This window comes from Pinus tabuliformis, chromosome 9, assembly GCF_031772625.1.
Source record: "Pinus tabuliformis cultivar Carrire ecotype Pingquan chromosome 9, CPIR1, whole genome shotgun sequence".
Classification (NCBI taxonomy): Eukaryota; Viridiplantae; Streptophyta; class Pinopsida; order Pinales; family Pinaceae; genus Pinus; species Pinus tabuliformis.
Window position 1 is genome coordinate 764,872,832 of NC_142307.1, and position 27,981 is coordinate 764,900,812.

The 27,981-nt window shown below is 40.9% G+C and overlaps 1 protein-coding gene across 2 annotated transcripts in view; it reads right to left on the minus strand.

Moving 5' to 3' along the window:
* The window catches only part of LOC149150974 (thylakoid lumenal 15.0 kDa protein 2, chloroplastic-like), a 136,014-nt gene that overhangs the window by 47,003 nt on the left and 61,030 nt on the right, over nucleotides 1–27,981 (minus strand). For both annotated transcript variants that reach the window (XR_016262377.1, XM_089438745.1), the window contains exon 2: nucleotides 8,320–8,423. Coding sequence is in view for 1 of the 2 variants with exons in the window: in XM_089438745.1 (XP_089294871.1) it covers nucleotides 8,320–8,423 (104 nt within the window). In the remaining variant the exon portion in view is untranslated. The remainder of the gene's footprint in view (nucleotides 1–8,319; nucleotides 8,424–27,981) is intronic.

The window sequence follows — 27,981 nt, forward strand, 5'->3', positions numbered from 1 at the left end:
TAAGGAATTATCGAAATGTTGTATGGGATACTATGGAGCACTTTGATGCCCTTGACCTCAAAGCTATCCCAAGACATTGGTAGAGGGACTAGTGTTGAGGAAAGAAAAAAGTTAACTAATTTACTTCGCGAATATCGAGATGTTTTAGCTTTTTCTTATGATGAATTAAAAGGCTATAGGGAAGATGTCATGGAACATACTATCCCTTTAAAAGATGAAAATGCTAAACCCTTTCGCCAGAAACTTAGGCAAATTAATCCTAAATTAGCCCCCTTGGTTCAGAAAGAGCTTGCGAAAATGCTTGCAGCAGGGATTATCGCTCAAACAAGGCATTCAACATGGTGTTCAAATCTGGTGATTGTTAGGAAAAAGAATGGTACGATAAGGCTTTGTGTCGATTTTCGAAACCTTAATCTAGCATGCAAGAAAGATAATTACCCTTTGCCAAACATGGAGACTTTGTTGCAAAGAGTAACCGGTTTTGGAATGATGTCGCTGCTAGATGGTTTTTCTGGATACAATCAGGTATGGGTTAAAAAGGAAGATCGTCATAAAACCACATTCACCACACCATGGGGTACCTTTGAATACATCAGAATGCAGTTTGGATTAACAAACGCTAGGGCTACTTTCCAAAGGGCTATGGATTATGCCTTCAAAGGGTTAATCGGGAAATTTATTGAAATTTACCAAGATGATCTTACTGTTTTTTCTAAAGATGGTATCAGTCATGTAAATCATCTTAGGCAGGTTTTCGATAGATGTAGAGAAAACGGGATTTCTTTGAATCCAGCTAAGTCTGTTTTTGGAGTAACAGAAGGGAAATTACTTGGCCATATCATTTCTAAGGATGGAATCAAGATTGACCCTGAAAGAATTGAAGCAATCCAAAAGATTCCTCTTCCTCATAATCTTAAATCCCTTCAGTCTTTCCTTGGAAAGACAAATTTTATTAGAAGGTTTATTCCAAATTACGCAGAAATAGCTAAGCCTATTCAAAGTCTTCTAAAGAAAGATGCAAAATTTGTTTGGCAAGAAGACAGCAAAAAGGCTTTCCAAGAAATCAAATGTGCTATTGCTAGAGCTCCTGTCTTAGTTAGTCCTGATTATTCCAAGGATTTCATGATTTTTTCTTTCGCTTCCGAAGATACCATTGCTAGTGTCCTGCTACAAAAGAATAAAGATGGTCACGAGCAGCCTATCGCTTTCATGAGCAGAGCGCTTCAAAATTCTGAATTGAAGTACAATACCATGGAAAAGCAAGCTTATGCCCTGGTCAAGTCTCTTAAGCACTTCAAAACATATGTGGGTTATTCTAAAATCATTGCTTTTGTCCCACATTCTGCTATTAAAGATATATTAACTCAAACAGATTGCTTAGGAACTCGCGCTAGGTGGGTTACTAAAATACAAGAATATGATTTAGAGATCAGACCCACCAAGCTAGTCAAAGGCCAAGGTTTGGCTCAGATGTTGACTGAAGGTAACGAAAAGACTCTTGGTTTGTTTTGTCTTAGCGATCTATCTTCGCCGGAGTTGCAAAGATTAGGAGAGCATGAGTGGTACAAGGACATAGTTTATTACTTGATGAATCTTGCATGTCCTAACCATTTAGTTGCTCATAAGAGAAGGGCTCTTAGACTAACAGCCACTAAGTATTGCCTTATGAAGGATGGCATTGGATGGAGAAATCCTGAGGGCATAGTGCTTAGGTGTGTTGATGACATTGAGTCCAAGAAATTAATCTCTGAGTTTCATTCAGGATTTTGTGGTGGTCATTATGCTGCTAGAACTACCGCCCACAAAATCCTGAGAGCTGGTTACTATTGGCCTTCAATTTTTTCTGATGTGCACAAGTTTGTTAGAGCTTGTCAAGCCTGTCAACTATTCACTGGGAAACAGAAGCTTGCTGCCTTGCCCCTCATGGATTTTAACTGCTACTCATGGATTTTAATTGCTACGGATTATTTCACTAAATGAGTTGAAGCCATTCCTGCTAAGAATGCCACTGAAAAGGTCATTATGGATTTCATCGAAAATAATATTATTACTAGATTTGGTGTCCCTGCTACGATCACTACTGACAATGCCAAAGCTTTTAGTTCCTCAGAGTTTTCATCTTTTTGTTTCAAGTATGGCATTGTCTTATCTCATTCGTCAAATTACTATCCTCGGGTAATGGTCTGGCTGAATCAAGTAACAAGAATGTCATAACCATTATCAAGAAGATAGTAGGAGATAATAAGAGGTCATGGGATAACAAAATCAAGTATGCTTTATGGGCAGATAGAATCACTAAGAAGAAAGCTACTGGTAAATCTCCCTTTGAATTAGTTTATGGCTTGGATGTAACTTTACCTGTGCACCTAAAATTGCCAGCTTATCAGCTCCTACAGAATTTTTCTACTAATAAAGATGTTGTTCAGAATAGATTAGATCAGATTGTGGAGTTAGATGAATGCCTTAAAAATTTATGTTCTACCTCAAGTTTAGGTATCCAGTGGGCCAAGTCTCAATGCCATAGGTAGATCTAATGCCAAAGTGGCTCTCCTCCCAAAGCTGGACTTGGATTTAGTCGGGCCAAATTTTCAAATTCCTTGGTATCCCTTTTACATTCCAAGCCTCTCTTAAGGAACTTTAGGAAGTGATGGCACAACAAGTGGAGAAGATGATAAATAAGTGGATCATTAAGCCCATGGCATTGATGGCCAAATTTCAAATCTGCACCAAAGTGTTGGAAACTACCCATGTATACTATTCTTTTTGTTGGGTAATAAGTCTTATCCAAGGCAACATATGGTTTCCTTGAAAATTTTCATCATAATTTCTTGTGGGTGAAACTTGTCAAAGGTTAGGTTTCCGCCAAGCCAGTTGGGAATTGTATTGTACCCCATGAGGACTTGGAGGGTTGGTTATCACTAGAATCAAATTTAAATCCCAAGAGCTATATGACAAATGGGCGATTTGGGTTCTGGAAGGCAAAGAGACCTAGAAAGTGCTTCTCAGGAACCACATTAAGTATGGGGTGTTTCCAAACAAAAAAGTGCGACAAGGCATCTCTCTTCAAACTATCTTGTTAACCCCATCTAAGGTCAAAATTCTAGGAACTTTTGTGATTCAAAGTATTTGGAAGGCATGGGAAGCATAGAAACCCTTCCAAGTCTAGAAGAAACCCTTCTTCAAGACTAGTCTCTCTTAAGGATCATTTCCTTTGGTGGTTGGCATTGATTGTTTTTGCAGGCATGCCACTAGTTGAATCCTCCTGATTCTTAACATAAGGCTCATTCGATGAGGCATTTAGTTGACCATTAATTTATTCAATAGCCCATTTAGAAATTGGACCTCATGGCCCAAGCTTAAAAGGAAATATTTTCTAGCTAATGTTGATAAAATTATTGTGGACCACATCCAAGGGCTCATCCCTAATTCCCTAATGTTAAACATGGCCTTCCAACAGCCTCTGCCTAGTGGAGAGACTAGAAATGGAATATGGCCACAACTTTCCTCAAATACAAGTTAGCCATGGGATACAAGTGATTATGCGCTAAGTCCTTAGTGTGTTTAGTTAAACAAAGTTTGGAGGCTGAAACCAAAGTGCGAAACATGCCTATTTTTCTCAAACAACATATGGAATCCTGTTCTTGCACCCAAAGAAATTTTTCCCCATGAGCCTTGAGGTGGGGGGTGTCCTTGTGGATAAAAGGCTTACATACCAAGGAGTGAAAACCCACATTGTCCACAATGCGGGCATGCCCAAACCCTAAAGCACCAATTCTAGTTCAACCTCCTTGTTAGGAATCTCTAGGCCTAGGTAGTGTATGTATGTCAGTGGTAATTGCTTGCCTCCCTCTATCGGCAAGCTACCTTACTAGAAAATCCCTTGCCCTATGTCATTGTCTTTCAAGGCATTTGAATGCTCTTCCAAACTGAAGCACTCTTTTCAGTCTAGAAAAAAAGGCAAAGATGCATTGCTCATCTTGTTGTATAATCACATAAATTCTCTTGGTACAATGCAACATTGTTATGTGCTAACTTGCTAATGCAAATCATTGTGCAAACCAAAAAGGTACCACTAAAGATGGAACACCTCCAATAGCTTCTTGGATATTGGCATGTGGCCCCATCTATGATTTGAGCAGTGCCCCAAATTATCCCGACTCACAAGGGCCACCTTTTAAACCTATCTCTACTAGGTCAAACCATAACAAGTGCCACCACAGGCCCAGATGAAAAGTTTGAGAGTGATGGAAGCACACACACATTGCATCTGTTGGACCTCGCACGGTGACAAATAGTTTCCCACTTTGGCAATTGCTATCTCAGAGGAGACACAGCCCTTGGAGCCACCTACTAATGGGTGGGACCCCTTTGTTCTTATTGATGTTGATCCTCCAATGACTAGATGGGGCAAGGCCACCATAAATGACCATGACTAACCTCCCTTTGTGGCAAGAAGGGTTGTAGGTAAGTTGTATGCATTGAGCATATGCCCTTTGTTTTTGTTTGCTTTTTATGATGAAGACAAGGACTACATGATGAGGGGGGTTTTGGAAAAAGCCAGTCCCAACTTTTGAGTTTTGGCCCTGCAGTGAAGGTTCAGACCCACCCTTTTTGTACTAAAGTAAGTACAGATTCTTGCCAATTAACAGAGTTTAAAGGAAGTTTCAAATCAAAAAAATTACAGCCAGCTTTTTGCATCTTCAAAATTGTTGGTCTGTCCATGTTCTGCCAGATGTATGAAGCACTGAATTGCACCATACAGATATAAGATATGATGGCTTTATTAATGTCCAACAGATGACCACAAAAATTTAGGTCAATGGGACTAAAATAATACATCTAGTGTAAGTGCGAAGTGGGAGTGCAAAAGCAAACCCTAAAACAATACTGAAAGCAGGAAAAGAAAGAGAACTAAGCGTCCAGCTAAAAGCTAAATGTGGATTAAGAAAAGATATAAAAGAAAGTGCAAGTGCATATGGACACCTTTGCAGGAGATCCCATTTACCTCACCTTTTGTTGCCTGACCTCTCTGGCATGTAATAGAATGTGCATTTGCATTTCCGTTCTGTTTGTTGTGGTATAAAAGCCAAGTTAGGGTTCTATATACAAGGATACTATAAAGACAGCATGTTACAACCATCCTGTCTTAGTGTGACGGTTTGCATAAGCTGATTCGATATATGCAACACTATTAGTATTATAATAATTGTTTGATATATCATGCATTGGATATGCATTTACATGACTTTAAAGCAAGCTATTACTGCACAAAGTGTCATCCCAAAGTAAAACCTTCAAACAATGAGATGATTGATTTGGGTGACTAAGAGGCTGCCCACTATCACCTCACCAACTCTCAAATTCTCTTCAAGCTGGTTCTTCTCTGACTAAAGGGAGGCTTCCCAAATTAGGATTGCTGAAAATTAAAACCAAAACGTGCAAGGTGATCGGAAGGGTAATTTCCAGCAAAACAAATTTAAAAGCTAAGAGGAAAACGAAAGGTTGGTGGGCTAGAGATTAGTGCCAACTTGCCAAGTCTATTGGGTGAATGAAGTCACAAGAAAGGCACAATTGGGAGGTTGTTCTGAAGATGAGAAAGACATGATCTGGCTCAGAAGTACAAGCCACTAATACTCTTTCCTTGCTTCCCTGTATTGAAGAAATAAACCTAGGGTTGTTGCATCTGTAGACAACATCCAATATTGAAGAAGACTATATTTACCAAGAGTCATGTATGTTTACATTCGGTCCATAGTAGAAACAGCAATGTAATCATTGACAAAACCCAATGATAGTCCAACAGAAAATGAAAAAGTTATACCAAATTCCTGCTCCCAAAATAACATGACTAGATTACTTCAACAAAACAGAAATAACATTTAAGATCTAAAATACAGCCTGGCCCACAAGATATTTGCAAATCTCACAAACACATCTAAGAGATCTCTCATTAAGCTCCAAAGGAGAGAAGTATCCCACTTCCCACCATGCCCTCAAAAAGTGAGGGAGGTGCTCTTTTAAATAGAGCCTCCAGCTCAACTTCTTACAATAGAAAAAGAAATAAGTATTTTATTTATTCTAAAGAGTGCTAAAAGTCTCAACTTTTCAATATAGTCCATTAACTTTGACATGTGACTCTTCGTGATAAATCTGTGTGAATATGATGCCACCCCATGCACCAAATGACAATACAGCTCACTAAGGGAGCATCCCCAGCAGTGTGTAGTAATCCAGCACCATCCCTCATCATTTATTCCATAGCATCAATAATATGATCGGCCCATTAATACCCTACGAATTGCAGCTGCACATTACCTATGGCACATGGGGATGCTGGCGGTTTTATCCCACTCAACTGGTCAACCAATGGCTGCATACAATAAACAAGGGTGGATCCAACAGTATGTGAGATTGAGCTAATGTATGGCACCCCAGCATGGTATAAAATGACCCAGTCTGTAATTAACCTGTGGCTGGGAATAACCAGTGTATCAATTCTTTGATAGTTGACAATTTGACATGTATCCACAGTTCCACATAATGTTAAAGAACAGGACAATTCCATAATTTATGGCTCAAATCTTCCAATGTGGACCAATCAAAACTTGGGCTTGAGATATAAGGGGCAGCGGCTCCAACAACTGTTGGCATGAGGGAGGCAGCTCTCATAACAAAATGTACTGCTTTCTCAATTCGTGGACTAGTTGAGCATGGCTTCATGTGCACATCAAGTAATGCCCCCCCTAGAGACATAATGGTTAATGCTCCCCTTTAAAGCACAGAACACTTAATATTGTACTATTATATTAAACCATGGTTAATGTTTGAACAGTTCCACAGTAAAATATTGTACTATAATATTAAACCATGGTTAATGCTTGAACGGTTCCATGGTAAGTGTGGCTCACAGCCCCCTTCACACACTTTATTAAAAGATCGTCTCCTTTAATATATTAATAATTTTTTATAATTATATGTCCCCCTTTTGGCTATGGTATTTGACTTGCTATTTTGAAATGCCCATTGCCACCCTTCATAACTTAAGTTTGAAATTTTATTGAGAATAATTTATGAAGAGGTGGCTTAGGGTGGCTCCTTTTTGTACTTTTCTCCCTTTTACTTATGTCTCCATAAACTACAAATGAAGGGGTGATCTCTTTGGCAAAATTTAAAATAAGCCAAAGCCATAATGAATGAACAGTAAGATCAACCATGAAAAACATAATTATCTACCAATAACATCAAGCAGTGTCTCACAACTGAAAACCGCAAACTCTAATCCCAAAGCTCCATAAACCAGGATCTGCCACCATGAAGAAGAAGCAAGCCATGATAATTCATCACATAAGCCACTTCTCATCCCATGCCACTAACAACCTTCACCAATGTTCCAACCATTGGAAGGCTGAGATCATGATACCAACCTACAAAATTCTGAAACCACATGTGCATCCTTATGCATTATGGTGGGCAACACAACCAAAATTAGAAATAAAATCCAGTTCAATTGAATTGGAAAGAACTGTAGTTTCCCAAGTATATTGACTCTCCAGAATGTTCCTGGCACCAACAGAGTTTCAACTACCTAACAAAACCTGATATGAAACAATGCTTTAGGATAACTAATTTTACCCCTTTATTTATTCATTTAGGGGTTAATAAAATAGATAACTGTTTCTAGAATTTAAATATCTATATAGGAAGGCTTGCAAAATAAATGGAGGACAATTTCCTTCAGGCCTTTTTGTTAAGATCTACTCTATACCATGCCTCAAATATTCTAAGTTGCCTACAAAATAAAAGTTTTCTATGAATTCTAGTTTCTCTGGATTAATACAAGCACCAAGGGAACTCAAAGATCCATTTGTCCTGACTCCGAACATATGTTTCTGAATCTTGTTCACCAAATGCTCACAAATATGTAAAGTCGTGAACCTTACACCACCACACACAAAGACTTGCAAATGAATAGTAACCGTTTGCTACTGTCAACAGTACCAAGAACAAAATCTTTCTTTGCTTTTAAACTCTGCTGAACCAAATCATTTTGTTATATGCCATTTTCTCTACAACTACATAGAAATCAAAACACTCTTTGTGTAAACACCGTATAAAATTTTTGAGTGAACATGACAGAATGTAAAAAAAAATAAACTAGCTAATTTTCTGTAGTAATACTCTAGGGAATCTGTTTTCCATGCTTACAATATGAACCAGGTTAGATGAAGAAAAGCTGTATGAATAACAACAATGAATCTTGAAAATGATCTGACATTAAGACAGGACACGGTAATATTGAGCATATCACGTAAGACTTACCTGACCTGGTGACAAAAATCCAGCAACATCGATAAGTGGAGTAAATTCCAAGGGAAGCAACTCAGGTTTGTTAACTCCTTCCTTTGCATATGCCCCTCCGAACCCTTTGTGCAAATATATAATATAGGTGACACACATATTATAAAATTCAACAATGCATTTATCCTTACTTCCTAGGAATTTTCAACATATCTCTGAGAATAGCTCAACTGAAAGGAATGCCTTTTGCAACTACTAAAATTTCCCACTTACTAACAGTTAATTAGATAGAGTTATCCATTGTCCTGGTGGAATTTATATTATATAACTGGTGTATAATTATTATTTCTTATATCATCAGGCATGTACAGCTTATTGTTATGGATCTGCAATTGTTCAATCAAAATGCATTCCATATATTTCATGAAACAGCTAGCTCAACAGTTCAATGACCTTGTACTTTTCACATTCACTTTGTAATAATTGCACACAAACACCTAGGAGGACAAGAAAAATGATCAAATATAACTTTTGTAAAGGGACTCAACTTACTACAATCACGCATGTTTCTACATCTTAACTGATAAATCATAAATGATATCAGGTATTAATCATTTATGAAATTCATCCAAATCTTACTTTGAGGAAGATGTAGTGCTCTTGAAAAGCTGTTTTGTTCCCTGGACATTTGAATGACTGGAATATCAGTCACCATTATCTACAATGCAGACATAATGAAAAGCAAACAGTTCTGATACTAACATAACAGTTAAACAAGCATCTCAAATTTCTTTCATTCTATTTAGTATTCTAAACTTCCATTACAGAGCAACTGTGACCTAGTGTTTCTAAGTGGAACTTTTCTGCTAAATACAAATATGCTATCATTGTCTCAATTCACTTCCACATGCAATAGTACAAAATAAGTCACTGTTTCCCATCAATGGTATTGGGCACTGAATTACCTTGGGGTCTTTGTGTTAGTTTCTGTAGCATCGGATGTGTTCTAGCCACGAAATTTGGTGGAGAGGCTAGAATCCATGAAAACCAATTTTTTAATGTTCCCTATGTCTAAACTTAGGAAAACTGGTTAACTAATCAGAATTAATTAAGTCGAGGTAAGAATAGTTCAGAAACTCACACGGATCGATCCAGAAATGATCTGAGCCATCAATTAGGATTTAATCTTGGCCGTTGGAGTCCCAACAGGAAGATATAAAAAGGGATCGATGTGGTGATGGAGAATACACCAATGCAGATACTCAATTGCCTAGGGAGTTCGATTTTCTCAGTAGCAGAGACTCAACAGAGAAGATAGAGTCAGAGGGTGAGTAGCAAGTGGCAAAAGAGGCCAACAGCATTTCCAGAGGAAGTATTCCAGTTTTGGGAGAGGCAGTGAGAGGGAGTGTGAAATTCCCAAAGGATCTGTGCAAGCATTGCACAGAGATTGACGCAGAAGGATTTGTGTGTGGTTGGGGAGGCAGTTCCGGGGATAGAAATTAGCTATGGGGTGAGGGAAAATTCTCACAATAATTTTGCCAATATTTTTCTCAGATTAGATCGCCAGTAGAGCATCTAAATTATTGTACTCATATTTGTTGCTGAAGAATAATAATAAAACCTTCATCAGCTGCACTAGTTTTCCCAAGTTGGGTTTTTCCGGGGGCAATTGTCCAAAAACAATTGTATTGAATTTTTGTGTGCTAGAATTTCTCAGTTTCCAGTATTTTATTTTCTGCAGTATTTTTATGGTGAAAATTGCAGTAGTGATTTATTCATTGTTTGTCGTAGCAAATAAACTACATAATTAAATTTACAGTTAGGAGAATAATTTCTAGTTACTGCAATAGATGAAATTTTCACATGGTATCAGAGCAATTATGATCAGGCGGGAAGCTCAGAAGTGATAGGCAGAAATCAACCAAATTCAGAGGGAGTTTGGCAGCACAATTTCTAGATCTGCGCAGAGGTTGGCTTAGCAGTTCAAACTGCTGGGTAGAGGGTTCGAATTTTTTCTTTGTGGGTGGCAGGAAAAATTCACAATGCCTGGAAGCAGTTCTAGCAGGCAATAGAAACACCAGAAAGAAGTTCCAGTGAAGCAGATCAAACTTTCGCTAAGCAGATTCCTTGCTTGGACGCAGAGGGTTTTGCAGTAGTTTGGAGTTGCAAAATCAACATCAGGTGGAAAGAGGAATAGCACACAGTAAATTCTTTAGTATGACCATGGACAGAATTGACATTTAGGAGGCTTAAGATTTGTCTTTCAAGTTGGAGGACAAATTTGCTTGCTTGTTAGGATCAGCTTCACAAGGTGTTTGGTATGTAGACAGTGGAGCATCAGCTCATATGACAGGGGTTAGAGAATATTTCTCTAGCTACAAGTAGGAGAAAATGGACTTCTAGATTACGATGGGAAACAGAATGAAGTGTACTCTAGTAGGAGAGGTACCATCGATTTTCAAAGGGAGTTAGGAGTAAGTATCAGTGCTACAAATGTATAGCATGTGCCAAGATTGGGTATGAACCTGATTTCAGTATCCCAGTTACAAGATAAGGGATATGATATCCACTTCCTAGGGAAGAAAGTATTTGTCAAACTCTCGAGCTGGAAGAGGGTAAGATAGGTTGGAGTTCGAAGCAACAAATTGTACAGGTTGCAGCTCAACTCTCCAATGGCACTAATAGGCAGTAACAGTAACAGTGGGAAGGAATTGAATGAGTTATGGCATAGGAGAATGGGACACCTACGCCATGGAGCACTAAAGATGCTCAAGGAAATAGTAACAGGGGTTCCAAAACTTAGCATGGAACACGATGATGTGTGCAGAGGATGCGTACTTGGGAAGTATGCTAAGGCAGCATTCCCAATAAGTGACAACAGAGCAGATGGTGTGTTAGGACTTATACATTCAGATATTTGTGGCCCGATGTTGTGAAAATTTGGAATACCCAATTTTCTACTACAGCAACTGATTAAGTTTCTTCTATTTGTCAAACAACTGAACAAATTATTTACTGTGTTCTATGGTAAATATCGAAACTAATACACTGCAACCTCCACTAATTAAATTAATATGTGGAAACAAGAATCTGAGCAAGAAAGAAATACACAACACATGACACCGATATTTTTGGACAAACGTCCCCGGAAAAACCCAATGCAGGAAAATCGGTGCATCAACTGAGGGTTTGTATTATTAAGCAGTGGTTTTTTTAAAACAATTTTTGGATGCCTTATTGGCTATCCAATACAGAGAATCTGACTGATAGAGAGATGAGTGAGATATACCTCACACTATCATTGGTGATCCAAGACTGACCGAACCACCAAATGGCAGCCCCTAGTTGCCTTTGCGCAATCACTACGCTACTCTACGTCATAGCGTCTGGAACTATGTCACTCCTCCTGGATGATCGACTTGCCTCTGAGACTTCGACTTCTGCCCTCCTAGTCTCTCACCCCGGCTTCTAGCTTTGGAAATCGATTCTCCAACAAATTTGTGGATTTCCTCTAAGGCTCTGCGCTGCCTCTGCGTGACTCTACGTTGCCCAATGTGTCTCTCTCTACCTCCTCTGGTATTCTCAGATCAAGGAACTCTCCCACCGGAACTATCCCTACCCTTCACTGCAAGAAATCACTTCGATCTTCTCTGTAGCAACCACAACGCTTCCCTCTCTGAGAAATTCGATCTCTTGAACTCTCTCCAATGTGTTTTCCAAATGCCCATCGAAGTCCTTATTATAATCCTCCAGTTGAGTAATCAATGGCCTAGATTAGATTCTAATCAATGGCATAGATCATTTTGAATTGATCTCCATCTTCTTCTAGAAGTTTCACCCTCGGTTTGATTAGACCTAGGCACCCATTAAAAATAATTAATTATTTTAATAAAACTATCTCCGGGTGGAATTTCCCAAAACGATTTCTGGGTATTGTGGAATACATGTGTCCTAGCCTCCCTGCAAATTTTGAGGCTTAGAGCACATCTAATGCTACCAGAAATCAAAACTCCCTCTTAGCGAGGAATGTGCTCTAGTAATGCAACCTGCTAAAGCATCACCCGGACTCTGTAACATCTCCCTCTGCATTGTTGATGTCTGACGTCACTGCCCATCAACTACTGCACAAATGTTGCATATGTACTATTGCTAGCCCTGCCACTGCCAACATTGCATCCGTACTGCAACCCTCATAAGTTTTGCATATGTGCTGCAACTGGCACTGCCACTGCCAACACTGCATCTGCGCTGCAACCTTCTCCAACCACTACTGCTACTGCATCAACAACGAAAAAGAATCCAAAATTACTGAGCAGGTGTTTAGCATGATGCATTTGTTGTTGGAGTTCTGACAGATGCTAGTCTCTGCGCTGACCCTCTAAAGCCTTTGCGCTACTGCTGACTCTGCACTGTGCCAACTGCACTGCTGCCAATTTTGCTCTGCATTGCTCAGTCCTTGGCGCTCCTAACCGCTACAATTGTCACTCCGGCACTCCTCTACACCAACTAACACTAGTCCATCCTGCTACTTCTAATGTAGACTCCCGTAGCAAGGTATTGATCCGAGAGGTGGACTCCTCAAGTACCCTGCCCATTTGCAGTTCTTTCGAACTACAGTACTAGATCAACCCACCTCTCCCCTAGAGGTATCTAAGCAATCATGGCAAACTCCTCCTCGATCTTTGCAGATGCAGCCTTCAGATCATGCTTCTCGTCGTTGTCCTTCTTCTTGAGGGGACACTAAGTAGCGTAGTGACCAAGTTCACCACACCGGAAGTACTTGATCTTCAAGACATCTTTCTTCTTTCGTTGCCCCTTTGATGCAAGAGCTGCATTCTCTTCCTCCTCCTTGGGCTTCGTCCCACTGCTGCTGCTACTATCAAGTTTGCACTTGAGTAAGTCTCTCCTCATCTCTTCCTACTAAAGAGTGGCCCACATCCCTTCTCAATCTGGCAATCTCTCTCTGCCCAGGATGCTCTGGACAAATACTTGCCATTCTTCTGAAACAGAATTCAGGGCCAACCTCACCATCTCGGTAGGCTGAGGTGTTGACCCCATAGCGGCCAACGAGTCTCGAATTTCCTGAAGCTTTGTCAGGAATGGATCAATATGTTCGCCCTTCTACATCTGCGTGGATCTCATCTTCTGCTCCAAGTACATCTTTCATTGCTCGGAAAATCCTTCGTATAGCATAGCCAATGCTTCCGACATCTACCGAGCAATATCCTTGCCGGCAATGTGGCACTACGTGATCTCTCACTCCGTCGAGGATCAATCGCTTGCCCTTTGCCATCTCATTCTTGTACTTCTTGAGCGGAACTGGATCTAGGGGTGCAGCTACCACACTGATCTTTGCAGATGCAGCCTTCAGATCATGCTTTTCGTCGTTGTCCTTCTTCTTGAGGGGACACTACGTAGCACAGTGACCAAATTTACCACACCATAAGTACTTGATCTTCGAGATATCTTTCTTCTTTCGCTACCCCTTTGATGCAAGGGTTGCATTCTCTTCCTCCTCCTTGGGCTTCGTCCCACTGCTGCTGCTACTATCAAGTTTGCACTTGAGTAAGTCTCTCCTCATCTCTTCCTGCTAAAGAGTGGCCCACATCCCTTCCCAATTTGGCAATCTCTCTCTGCCTAGGATGCTCTAGACAAATACTTGCCATTCTTCTGAAATAGAATTCAGGGCCAGCCTCACCATCTTGGTAGGGTGTTGATCCCATAGCTGCCAACGAGACTCGAATTTCCTGAAGCTTTGTCAGGAATGGATCAATGTGTTCCCCCTTCTGCATCTGCGTGGATCTCATCTTCTGCTCCAAGTACATCTTCCATTGCTCGGAAGATCCTTCGTATAGCGTAGCCAATGCTTCCGACATCTAACGAGCAGTATCCTTGCCGACAATGTGGCACTACGTGATCTCTCACTCCGTTGAGGATCAATCGCTTGCCCTTTCCCATCTCATTCTTGTACTTCTTGAGCGGAACTAGATCTGGGGGTGCAACTACCACACTGTCGACATATGTTTTGAGATCGTGCTCATCCAGAAGACATGAGATCCTTGCCTTCCAAATCACATAGTTGGATGCACCATCCAACCAATCCTGATCTCTTAACCCACTAGCTGCCATCTCTGCCAATGAAATGTCGAACTGCCTCCTCTCTCCTCTACGCAGCACTAGGCTAGCCTACGCACTCCCTACTGGAGTTGGTAGATCTGCTCCTCTCTGTTGCTACTCAACAATAGAGATATTGAATTCCCTGGCTAGGAATTCTCTAAGGAAGAAATTCCCTCAACAGTCTCTCCTTCCTTCTAACGCTTTTTTGCCCCAACAACTGCTACAGAAAACTACGTCTCACCAGAAAATTGTTCTGTGTTTATGCTTTTGCGCTGCTTCCTCTGACACTAACAAACTTCGATCTTGAAATCTTTCTCTTTATCGACTCATTCAAAGAGAGATTTTCCCAAGAAAATTTTGCCCTACTAGCTTGGACTGCGCAATGCCTCTGGGTATTCGATTTGCTGCCTACACAGCACTTCGACTTCCCTCCTCCTCTTCAGCGCTAGGCTCTTCCGGCTCTGCTCTCTTGCTTCACCTGCGCTCTGATACCATGTGAAAATTTGGAAGACCCAAATTTCCACTGCAGCAACTGATTAAGTTTCTTCTATTTGTCAAACAACTGAACAAATTATTTACTGTGTTCTACGGTAAATATCGAAACTAATAAACTGTAGCCTCCACTAATTAAATTAATATGCGGAAACAAGAATCTGAGCAAGAAAGAAATACACAACACATGACACCATTATTTTTGGACAAATGTCCCCGGAAAACCCAATGCGGGAAAACTGGTGCAGCAACTGGGGGTTTGTATTATTAAGCAGTAGTTTTTTTAATACAATCTTTGGATACCTTACTGGCTATCCAATACAGAAAATCTGATTGACAGAGAGATGAGTGAGATATACCTCACACTATCACTAGTGATCCAAGATTGACCCAGCCACCAAATGGTCAGCCCCTAGCTGCCTCTGTGCAATCATTGCGCTGCTCTACATCACAGCTTCTCGGAACTGCGTCACTCCTCTTGGCTGATCGATTTGCCTCTAAGACTTCGAATTTTGCTCTCCCAGTCTCTCACCCCGGCTTTTGGCTCTAGAAATCGATTCTCCAGCAAATTTGTGGATTCCCTCTGAGGCTCTGCGCTGCCTCTCTGTGGCTCTACGATGTCCAGCGTGGCCTCTGTGCTGCCTCTTCTGGATCTCTTTCTGCCTCCTATGCGATGTCTTCTAGGATCAGGAAATTCTCCGACCGGAACTATCCCTACCTCTCACTGCAAGAAATCACTTCGATCTTCTCTCTAGCAACTGTTGCGCTTCCCTCTTTGAGAAATTCGATCTCTTGATCTCTCCCCGATGTATTTTCCAAATGCCCATCGAAGTCCTTATAATCCTCCAGTTGAGTAATCATAGGCCTCAATTATATTCTAATCACTGGCTCAGATCATTTCGACTTGATCTTCGTCTTCTTCTAGAAGTTTCACCCTCAGTTTGATTAGTACCCTTTAATTATTTTAATTTCCTAAGTTTAGACTTAGGCACCCATTAAAAATAATTAATTATTCTAATAAAACTGTCTCCAGGTGGAATTTCCCAAAACGATTTATGGTATTGTGGAATACATGTGTCCTAGCCTCACTGCAAATTTTGAGGCTTAGAGCACATCCGACACTACCAGAAATCAACAAATGTCCACTAGAGCTCTCAATGGTGCCGAATACTTCGTCACCTTTATTGATGACCATTCCAGAAAAACCTGGATCTACTTTTTGAAGACCAAAGATGAGGTCTTTTGATTGTTTCAGAGAGTGTAAGGCTCTTGTGGAGAATGCAACCGGGAAGAAGATCAAGGTACTTCACTCAAATAATGGTGGAGAATATATTGATAAAAACTTCACAGAATTTTGCGCGAATGAAGGCATCAGAAGAGAATGGGGTAGCGAAGCAGAAAAACAGAACCATAGTTGGGGCTGCAAAAGCTATGTTATATGACCAAGATTTTCCCAGGTTTCTATGGGTAGAAGCATGTAACACGACAGTGTACATTCAGAACAGGACTCCTCATAGAGTATTAGGGAAGAAAACGTTAAAAGGGGTCTTCACACGGAAGACGCCAGAAGTTAGTCACTTCATGATCTTTGGCAGTGTTATTTATTGTCGCGTGCCAAATGAGAAGCACACCAAACTGGATAAGACTGCAGAGAATGGGTTTCTCGTTGGGTATAACAAGACCTCCAAGGCATATAGGATCTACATTCCTAGCAATAGGAAGATTGTAGTAAGATGGGACGTAAAGTTCATGGAAGATCGAGCTTTCAAGAGATCTCGTGAGATGTTTGCAAGCGATCAGAATCAGCCAGTTGAAGCTCCATTGGTCCAGCAACAGGGGCAACCAGTGGGACCACCAGTGGGACAGTCACAGGGATCCAGTACAGTAACCAGTACTAGCATTTCCTCAAGAGCAGGGAATCCAGTGAGATCTCAGGAAACAGAGCAGCAGAGGCAGGATGAGGAGTTGGTAGAAACTCCCACTACTAGTGGTCTAGACAACAGAGAGGTTCGTCATACATTGAGAGATGCAAAGGATTTTGTTGGAGCTCCTAGGACGAGCAAAAGAAAGCGCAGGTAGCCTGACAGATATCAAGCATTGGTAGCTCAGGTTGCAAAACCTTCCAACTTTCAGGAAGTCGCACAACATCAAGTGTGGGTAGATGCCATGGTAGAAGAATACAACTCTATCATGACGAATGATGTTTGGGAGGTGGTGTCGAGGCCTGATGACAGGTCAGTTGTAGGTTCTCGATGGATCTACAAGATCAAGTATGTTGCAGATGGCAGTGTGGAGAAGTACAAGGCTAGGTTTGTGGCAAAGGGGTATGCACAGAAAGAAGGGATAGATTATGAGGAGACCTTCGCTCCAGTTGCCAAATACACCTCTATTCGGTCAATTATATCCCTAGCAACTCAGATGGGATGGCAGATTCACCAGATGGACGTCAAGACAACATTCTTGAATGGGGTGATAGAGGAAGAGGTGTACATTGAACAGCCAGAGGGCTTCAAGACTCATGAGAGGCGCACTCGTGTGCAGATTGAAGAAAGCTTTATATGGGCTCAAACAAGCTCCCAGGGCATGGTATGGTCAGATCGACAGCTACTTGCAACAGATGGGATTCGTCAAGAGTGACGTAGATCCCAACCTTTACTATTTGATGGTAGAGGGTGAGCCACTCATCCTAGTATTGTATGTGGATGATCTCTTCTTGACAGGATCATCAGGGCTCATAGAGGACTACAAGAGGAACCTGGCAGCAGAGTTTGATATGAAGGATTTGGGGTTGATGCATTGTTTCTTGGGATTGGAAGTGTGACAGAAGGATGGGGAGATCTTCCTTGGGCAAGGAATATACGCTACAGACATTATGAAGAGATTCAAAATGCAGGATTGTAGACCAATGTCTACACCCATGATCACCAACTAGAAGAAGATAGATGCATAAGATGACAAGGATGTCGACCCCACCTTATATAGACCAAGGTTACTTGGGAGCGAGAGCAAAAGCAGGGAGCGGCATTTTCAAAAGCTCTTGGTTCGAGAGCGAATTTTATATAATATATATTTTCATATATTTTGATGCATATATGTCAACAAAAACATGTAGAATGATGAATTAGATATAAAAAGTATAAAAACATAGATTGAACCATATCAAATCTCATGATTCATCAATCTTAAAGTTTCAAGCTTTCAAAATTCAATACATAACATTTATCATCATTGATCACCAAACTTATATAAAAAATCTAACATGAAATGAAATGTTATAAAATGAAACAACTTTCAACTTTCATGAAGCATCATATTCATAATTCATTAGCAATGAATTATAATTGCCAACTTCAAACTTCAAACTTAAATTGTCATATATTGTGTACAAAAAATATCATAATAAATATGAAAGAGTCAATTGTTATAAAAACTACTAGAAACTAGAAAAGACAAGTAAATCTATTATTTATTGCTAATGCTTGGGCCTCTTTCCGCCATGAGAAATGTCTAATTTATGAGAAGGTCGTGGTGGTCTTCTAGGAGTCTCCTCCCGCATATTCGCACAACCAGAACCAGGAGGCACATGCCCTCCACGTGAGGATGTAGATGGAGGCGGCAGCAGCGAAGGAAAAGTTGTTGGAACTCTAGCACTGCTACTGGTTGGTGGGGATGGCATGGTTGTTGTTGCTTCATCATCATCTTTCAAAAGTTATGCTTCCAATTCTTCTTGATGTATAGTGCCATCCTCCAAATTATCGTCCTATGGGTTGTCCCAAGTTTTATATGATGTATCCTCATAAGCCCGATCACAATAATGACTCAACAACCTCAAGTTGTAGTGCACATAAACCAAGCTTTCTACCCGGTTTTCATTGAATATGTTTCTTCTCACATTATGGATGAAGTTGTAGGTGTTGTTAGCACTCCAAGAAACTCTCCTAGGTTGCAGCTCGGACATGCCTAGTAACATATAATCTTGAATATTGTTCTCAGAACTATTGGAATGGATGATGGTTTGGATCAAGTCAGATAACCATTTCAGCTCTATTCTCACTCAAGACATGCATGAACACCCTCAACAACACAAGGCTTTAGACCACTAATGCTCAATAGTTTGTAAATTTAATGGATAGATGGAGAATACTGACAGTACCAACAGATTGCATACATGAACATATATGAATGGCTAGCTACAGGCAACAAATGAGCTTACTGACTATATTGGCAGATGCACACATAATAACACATATAAATGGCTAGCTGCAAGCAGCAAAGAAACTTGCAAATCTAATATATCAAAGCAGAGATAAGATGACAGTTATCTGGTCTTAAACACAAAGAAAACCTTAACAAACTATTCAAGTACAAGCATAGAACAGCAAAGAGCGTGGACATTGAACATATAATGGCAAAAGAAGCTTATATTGCTACAATGAAGATGAGAAGCTTAAATGAACAGAGGAGGAATAATCTCAAAAAGTTGAACCCTTGTTACATCTTACTAACAACTATTTATAACCTGTTTACAATGCTCCTGAGCTCTCTAGAAGGCTCGGAGTCTTAATTTGCCTGATATGCATTGTTTAACTGCTTTGATGCCCTCTAGGCAAGCATAGCTTGGCGGTTTTTCTGCTTCTGACAACAGAGTAACTGCTTTCAGATATTTTGGTAGCTTGTTGCGCTGTCTGGGAGTTATCCTGAGTCAAAGATGCTCCATGATGTCTGTTTGATGAGCTGCATTGTCTGCTCCATGATCCTTTCTGTTTGATTTGGTTGTGTTGCGCTGTCTATGCTCCCTGATCGATTCTGTTTAGGGCTAGCTGCGCATGCTCCATGACTGTTTTTTGTTTAGGGCGAGCCATGCTGCGATGGAAGGGCTATTAGGCCTCTGTTTTCTCTTTGGATATTTAGAATGATTGTTTTCTGCTAAACGCGGAAAAACACAGCAATCTTGTGAAAATCCCGCCCATCTCTATCCTTTTCGGACCTAAAAATTATTAGATATGGCTCATTTTCCTCTCGGGTCCGCCATTGCAGTGATAGCACATCTCCACCATTGATCTGGGAGTCATAGATCCAACGGTGGTGATCCATTTCGGGTGCCTCTTTTATACTGGAGTTAACCGCCCGATGAGGGTGGTTTTCTCTCTCCTTGTCTTGGACACATGGCAGCAGCTGTATGGCATCAGGCAGAGCTCGGCCTAAACCACTTACTGCCCACGGCCCGCCCGAAATCCTGCCTGTTTTGACTTTTCCTTTGTATTTTGAAATATGCCTAAAACACTAAAAACACGGGAAAATTGCCATTGGCGGACCTCAAATATTATATATATCACTTCCCGAACCCTTTCGGGTCCGGGCTTCATCACCATTGCAATGCCTCCAGGTTTCCTTTATATTTCGTTATATAACAAAAATACATAAAAACAATGAAAACTGCGTGGGTGCAGATCTCAAAATATATGAATTCTCATATATACCGCGGTCGGGTCTGGGTATCGGGTCGCCCGTCTATATGTGCATAGGCCCCGCCCCTTGGTATAGCGCCGATACGATACAGCGATGCGATCCGATCGCAATCGTTGATCACTCAATGCTCGAGCCCCTTTATATATATATATATATAACATATGCCTCCCACCGATCCGATCATCGACGATCGCTGATTGGCGGTGTCATGCGTCCGCCCTTAGACTGCCCCCTCTCCCTGGCCGATATGCGATTTGCCGCCTAGATCTTGGCCGTTGATCGGCCAAATCTAATGGTGGTTGTGCAATGCCCAGTTTAAGCCTGCAATAATGCTTTTTTCATGTTTTTTGAGTTTTTTGAGCCTCCCGATAGTGCATTCTGCCCTTCCAAGGGCTTTCCTCTTGCGCCAATTTTAATCATTAGATGATCTTTGAGCCAAAATTGAAATTGTCAAGGGCATTAATGGATCCATTTGTGGGCCTTTTGCCAGCAAGGCTAACATAATTGGCATCGTTGCCGGGGAGAGGAAACTGAAGCTCAGCTTCCATGGGAAACGACACAGATCCAAATTTGATGATAGACAAAGTCTGGGCACATTTCTAGTTGTAATCATCTATCTGGCCACTCTACTGGAGGCCGAACCTCTTGGCGACTCCACTTCATAGTTTTGGCTCAGTCTGTGAGGCATATTCGGAGAAATCCTCAAAAGCTGCACGCTGACCTAGTACCTAACCCTGAAAAAATCATCAAAGAGAGAAAGGTATTGCAAAGAGGAGCATTAGGTTCAGGTAAACCTAAACAATCTCCCATATCTCTTCAAGAACGGCTTGTAATAGAACAAATACATGTTGAGAGTATAGCATCTAATACTAGCAGTGAAGAAAAACTATCAGAGATTCATAAAGCTCCTTGTTCTTTAGGTTCTCCTTTTGCTTTAAGCCCAAAGGAAACCTCACCTCCTATCCATCATACTCCTTTAGTCCTGTCAGTCACTCCTCAACCCTCTATCATTCAGACTGCCAGTACTCTTATAGCCACCATAGCTATGGCAGGTCCACAAGCACCTACCAAAATGGAAAAAATCATAGCTGCTAGGTCTGGACCTCTAATACTGCCCACTCCTTTGAATGTCATGCCTACTGGAGAATATCATAAATATAGGCCTAAATTCATTGAGACTGAAGGTGTTATCGCTGAAGAGCATCTTGAGTCATTCTATAGATATGCTGATAATCTAAACATTAGTGAAGATGATGTGTGGATGAGAGTCTTTGTCCAAAGCCTAGATGGAGAGGCTAGAAAATGGTTCAAAGAACTGACCCCAAGATCTATAGCAGATATTGAAGCTTTAGATGATGCATTCCTAAAACATTGGGGGGGATAATAAGGATATCCTCTACTACTACACTGAGTTTGGGAACTTAAAAAGGGAAAATGGTGAGTTGTTGTCTGATTTTAATAAGAGGTTTAACCGTATGTACAACAAGATACCAGTTGAAGTAAAACCTACCACTACCTCTGCTAAACTCACCTATGCCAGTGCTTTTGATTCTGACTTCTGCCTACTGTTGAGAGAGAGGCGATGTGCTACTTTGGCTAACATGCAGGATGCAGCCTTGGAAGTGGAATCAAACATCATGGCTGCAGAGAAGCTCAAGGGAAATGTTGATAGAAGAAGAGAGAGGGGTGAGTCTTCATCATCCTCTGATCCTAAGATAGATAAAATGAACAAAATGATCGAGTCATTAGCCTCTAAAATCTCCAAATTAGAGGTTGAGCAGCACTTGGGGAAAGGGAGAGTTCCTAATACCTTTGCTCCTAGAAATCCAAATCCGAATCCATATAGAAGAACTAATGAGCAATTGCAAATTTTGCAAAGAAACAAAGATGCTAATGAAGACCAAAGGGTGAAGGCTCCTTTTCAAAATGCAGTCATGCAAGAAGAGCAATTTGAAGAAGATGATGAGATCCATTGTCTAGAAGACAAAGGCAATGCTTCCTTTTTTACCTCAGCTGCCTATGAAAGGTCATTATGCAATGACCAAATTAGCCAAGAATGGGATGGTAAAGCTATTCTACAAACTGTCGATCAGCAAAGATATAATTTGAGGTCAAAGATAAACGATGCCAAGGAAACTCCTGTTCAAAACGCTGTTGTCCCTGCAGTACAGCAAGCTAATAAGCAAAAACAACCCGCAGTTGATCCCATCGTCCTCCAAGCTCCAGCTCATGAGGTAAGAGGTCTTGAAAAGTCTCCTTCTCCTTTCAATTTTCAATCAGAAATTCAGAAGCTAAAAATACCCATGCCTCTGATTGAACTATTGAAGAATGAGTCCTTCAAAAGATCCATCCTCGAGGCCCTTGAGCCTAAAGCCATCCAAGCCTCCACTGACCGTGTGAATCTCCAAGATGACAAGCCAGTTGTTATTCTCAGCCCAATGATTGAAAATTGTGAAGACAGCTCCCCATCATTCTATGTCTCTCTAACTATTCATGATAAAATCCTTCACAACTGCCTTCTGGATACTGGAGCCAGCCATAATCTAATGCCCAAGGCTGTCATGGATGAGCTGGGTTTGGACATTACCAAGCCTTATCATGACCTGTTCTCTTTTGACTCTAGAAAAGTGAAATGTCTGGGATTAATCAAAGACCTAGCCATCACTTTGTCTCAACTACCCATGAAAAGCATGATGATAGATATTGTGGTAGCAGATGTACCCCGCAAGTTTGGCATGTTACTTTCCAAAGGTTGGATCAAGAGACTAGGTGGATCATTACAAAATGATCTGTCTTATGCTACTGTCCCAGTTTTCGGAGGTGAGAGCAAGAGATTATACAAAGAGGCGCAGTTGGCTTATATAATCAGCGATGAAAAGAATCCCACCAATCATCCCATATATGCTATTGACACTGATTTTGGAGCTTGTATCCTTCATATTTAAGAATCTCAGTTGGCCTCCACGCAGCGTAGGAAACCAGTTTTCCAGATCGCTGAGGAAGAAAACCCACAGATTTGGGATATGTTTTTTGATGGGGCTTGCTCTAAAGAAGCTGCAGGGGCAGGCGTAGTCCTTGTGTCCCCAACACAGGAATATATTCATTTATCTTTCAAATTGACCTTTCATGTCACAAACGACATCGCAGAGTATGAAGCTTTGATTTTGGGATTGAGCACTGCTAAAGAAATGAGTATCAAAGGCCTAAGAGTGTTTGGAGATGCAGACTTCATTATTCAGCAAGTAAATAGAACTTTCCAAGCTAAGCATCCAAGGCTAAAGGCATACAGAGATGAGGTATGGAGGCTCAAGGATTCTTTTAACGATTTCAGCATTTCTTATATTCCAAGAATGAAGAACCAGCTTGCCGACCCCATCGTTGTCTCTGCTAGCATGTTTATTTTGCCTTTGCCTCCCAAATTGACATATGAAGTTCAGGTAAAATACAGACCGTCTGTGCCTAACAATGTCAAATATTAGAGGGTTTTTGAAGACGATTAGGAAATTAACAGGTTTTTGAAAGTCGTTGGGGAATTTTCTGAAACGCGCATTGATTAGGAAAACGAAACCATGGAAGAATGCAGCCAGTCCAAGCTGAAAAGTGAAATCGGCCAAAGAAGCATCGTCCAACTGCCTAGCAATCACATACCAAAAGGATTGGTGCCTCTAAAGAGGCTCTTCGATCATAACGACGTACCCTATAAGCCAGCCAAAATAGAGAATGAGTCTGTTGTCCGTAGACATAATATAGGCAGCCCAGCCTATCCAAAATTCATCAATTTTTCCACGCATTTGTCCTCTGCCCAGAATTCCAAGTATTACATCCTCATGAAGCAATTCACTGACATTTTTGCCTGGGAATACAACGATCTTAAAACCTATGATGCAGACATCATTCAGCATAAGATCCCACTGGAAAAGAATACCACCCCTTTTAAGCAGAAGTTAAGACCTATCAGCCCTCTCTTATTGCCTTTGATTGAGAAAGAGATCAAGAAGCTGTTGGATGCCAAAATTATAGTTCCCCTAAGGTATTCAAAATGGATAGCTAACCTTGTGGTAGTAAGAAAGAAAAATGGGGAAATCAGACTTTGTGTTGACTTCAGAAATCTAAACAAGTGCTCTAAAAAGGATAACTACCCGCTGCCTAAGATGGAACACTTGCTGCAAGAGTTTCCGGGGCTGGAGTCATGTTTTTCTTAGATGGATTTTCAGGTTACAATAAGATTGTTGTACATCCTGAAGATCAGGAAAAGACCGCCTTCACTACTCCTTGGGGCAGTTTCATGTACTCCAAGATGCCTTTCGGATTGATGAATGTTGGGGCTACTTTTCAGAGGGCCATGGACATAGCCTTTGTGGGAGAGAAGGACCAGTTTTTCCTTATTTATCTTGAAGACATAATAGTGTTTTCCAGCAGCCACAAAGACCATTTACAGCATTTAAAGAAGGTCTTCCTAAAGTGCGGATAGTTTGGAATCTCAATGAACCCAAAGAAGTCACACTTTGCTCTAGAAGAAGGCAAACTTCTGGGACATATTGTTTCTGCTGAAGGTGTGAAGATTGATCCAGCAAGGGTCCAAGCCATTCAGACATTGTCCATCCCAAGGTCGAAAAAGGACATCCAATCCTTCCTGGGTAAGATTAACTTTGTAAGGAGGTTCATTCCAAACTTTGCATAGCTAGTAAAGAATATCACTTCCACGCTGAAGAAAGGATCAGAAATAAAATGGACAGTTGCTTCAAGAAACTCTTTTGAAGCCATCAAGCAAGCTATCATGGAAGCTCCCACTCTAATCAGCCCAGATTACACTAAGGGGTTTTGCATCTTCTCTTTTGCCTCTTATGATACGCTTGTAGCAGTTCTGTTGCAGAAAAATGATGAAGGCATAGAGCACCCCGTAGCCTTTTTCAGCAAAACTCTAAGGGATGTTGAATTAAGGTATGACCTTATTGAAAAACAAGCTTATGCTCTCATTAAATCTTTGAAAGCATTCAAAATTTATATTCTGCATTCCAAAGTAATTGCATATGTACCTTCAACCTCAGTAAAAGATATCTTAACTCAGCCAGATATTGATGGAAAGAGGGCAAAATGGATCGCAAAATTCATAGAATTTGACATAGAGGTGAAGCCCGCTGAGCTTGTCAAAGGCCAAGGCTTGGCTAAGTTTATGGCTGAAGAAAATTACAGCTTGTTAGATATAAATTGCATAGGTCTAAATTCAGATAATGAACAAACAGAGGGAACAACAGAAGACCAAAAGCAAAATCAGTCTTTGGCTGAAAATCTAGCCACATGTGAATGGTATTACAGCATAGTTCATTTTTTGCAAAAGCTAGAAGTCCCTCCAAGGCTTAGCTCAAGTCAAGCTCGTGCCATTAAACTCAGATAAGCGAAATTCTGCATAAATAAAAATCTATTGGAAAGACCCATTAGGAATCCTCTTGAGATGTCTAGATAAAGAACAATCTGTGGAAGTCATACACCAGTTCCATTCTAGCATCTGTGGAGGGCATCATTATTGGAAAACCACAACTCACAAAATCCTGAGGGTTGGGTATTATTGGCCTACTCTTTTCTCTGATGTGTTTTCTTTTGTGAAAGCTTGTGACAAGTGTCAAAGGTTTGCAGGCAGACAGCAGCTAAAATCCCTGCCCTTGAAGCCCGTACATGTCAATGGTCCCTTCTAGCAGTGGGCTTGGACTTTATAGGTGAGATCAACCCACATTCTAGTGGCCAACACAAATCTTAGTAGCCACTGATTATTTCACCAAGTGGATTGAGGCTATACCCACTAAGAATGTCGATCATAAAGTTGTCATAAAGTTCTTGAATGAGAATATTTTCACTGGATTTGGTTGCCCAACCATACTAGTCACTAATAATGCAGCAGCTTTCAAGGCAAAAGAATTGGTGGACATGACTGAATCCATGGGCATTCAAGTGGTGCATTCTACCTCATATTATCCTCAAGGCAATGGCCTAGCAAAATCATCTAACAAAAGTTTGGTAAGGGTATTCAAAAAGCTGTTAGAGGACAACAAAAAGAGCTGGGATTCCAAGTTGAAATTTGCACTATGGGCTGACAGAGTTACCATCAAAAATTCCATAGGGTATTCTCCATTCAAACTAGTTTATGGTGTTGATGTTGTTTGCCCCATCCAGCTCATTCTTCCTATGGCTAAGTTCTTGCAAGAAGAACAAGATGAAGAGAATGATATGGTAAGAAGAGTGAATAAAGTGGTTGAACTACATCAGATAAGAGAGAAGCTGGTTGAGAAATCAAAGGCTCATCAAAAGGCAATCAAAGAAACTTTTGACAGGGAAGTAAAAGTGGACAAGTTCCAAGTTGGTGATTGAGTGCTTAAATGGGATGCATTTAAGGAAAAGAGAGGTAATCATGGCAAGTTTGACTCCTTGTGGACAGGTCCTTGTGTCATCGCTCAAGTTCAACACAACAATACATTCATCGTGCACAATCTGGAAGGAGGAGATACTTTCAGTAGACCAGTAAATGGGCGGTTTTTAAAACTCTATTTCATTTAAGGCCTTAAAGCCTTGGTATTGTAAATATTTTTTCTTTCAATTTTTATTTTTATGCTAAAAAGACTCAATGCCCAATGGAACACTAGAAGGAAGATTTAATTTTTGTTTTACAGGGAAGGCATTGATCTGAAATCCTTAAAACCTCACAGGGAGGATTTCATCCCCAGAAGGAGCCAATGTTAGCCTTGTTGGCAAAAGACCCACAAATGGATCCATTAATGCCCTTGACATTTTCAATTTTGGCTCAAAGATCATCTCATCATCAAAATTGGCGCAAGAGGAAAGCCCTTGGAAGGGCAGAAATGCACTATTGGGAGGCTCAAAACACTCTAAAAACATAAAAAAAGCATTATCGCAGGCTTAAACTGGGCATTGCACATCCACCGTTAGATCTGGCCGATCAACGGCCAAGATCTAGGCGGCAAATTGCATATCGGCCAGGCAGAGGGGACAATCTAAGGGCGGACACATGACACCGTCGATCAGGGATCGTCGATGATCGGATCGGCGGGTCACATCAGCGGGAGGCATATGTTATATATATATATATATATATATATATATATATATATAAAGGGGCTCGGGCATTGAGCGATCAGCGATTGCGATCGGATCGCATCGTTGTATCACATCGGCACTATACCAAGGGGTGGGACCTATGCACATACAAACGGGCGACCCGATACCCGGACCCGACCGCGGTAGATATGAGAATTCAGATATTTTGAAATCCACGCCCACGCAGTTTTCATTGGTTTTATGTATTTTCGTTATATAACGAAATACAAAGGAAACCTGGAGCCATTGCGATGGCGATGAAGCCCAGACCCGAAGGGGTCCGGGAAGTGATATATATAATATTTGAGGTCCACCAACGGCAATTTTCCCGTGTTTTTAGTGTTTTAGGCATATTTCAAAATACAAAGGAAAAGTCAAAACAGGCAGGATTTCAGGCGGGCCGTGGGCGGTAAGTGGTTTAAGCCAAGCTCCACCCGATGCCATATAGCTGCTGCCACGTGTCCAAGACAAGGAGAGAGAAAACTACCCTCATCGGGC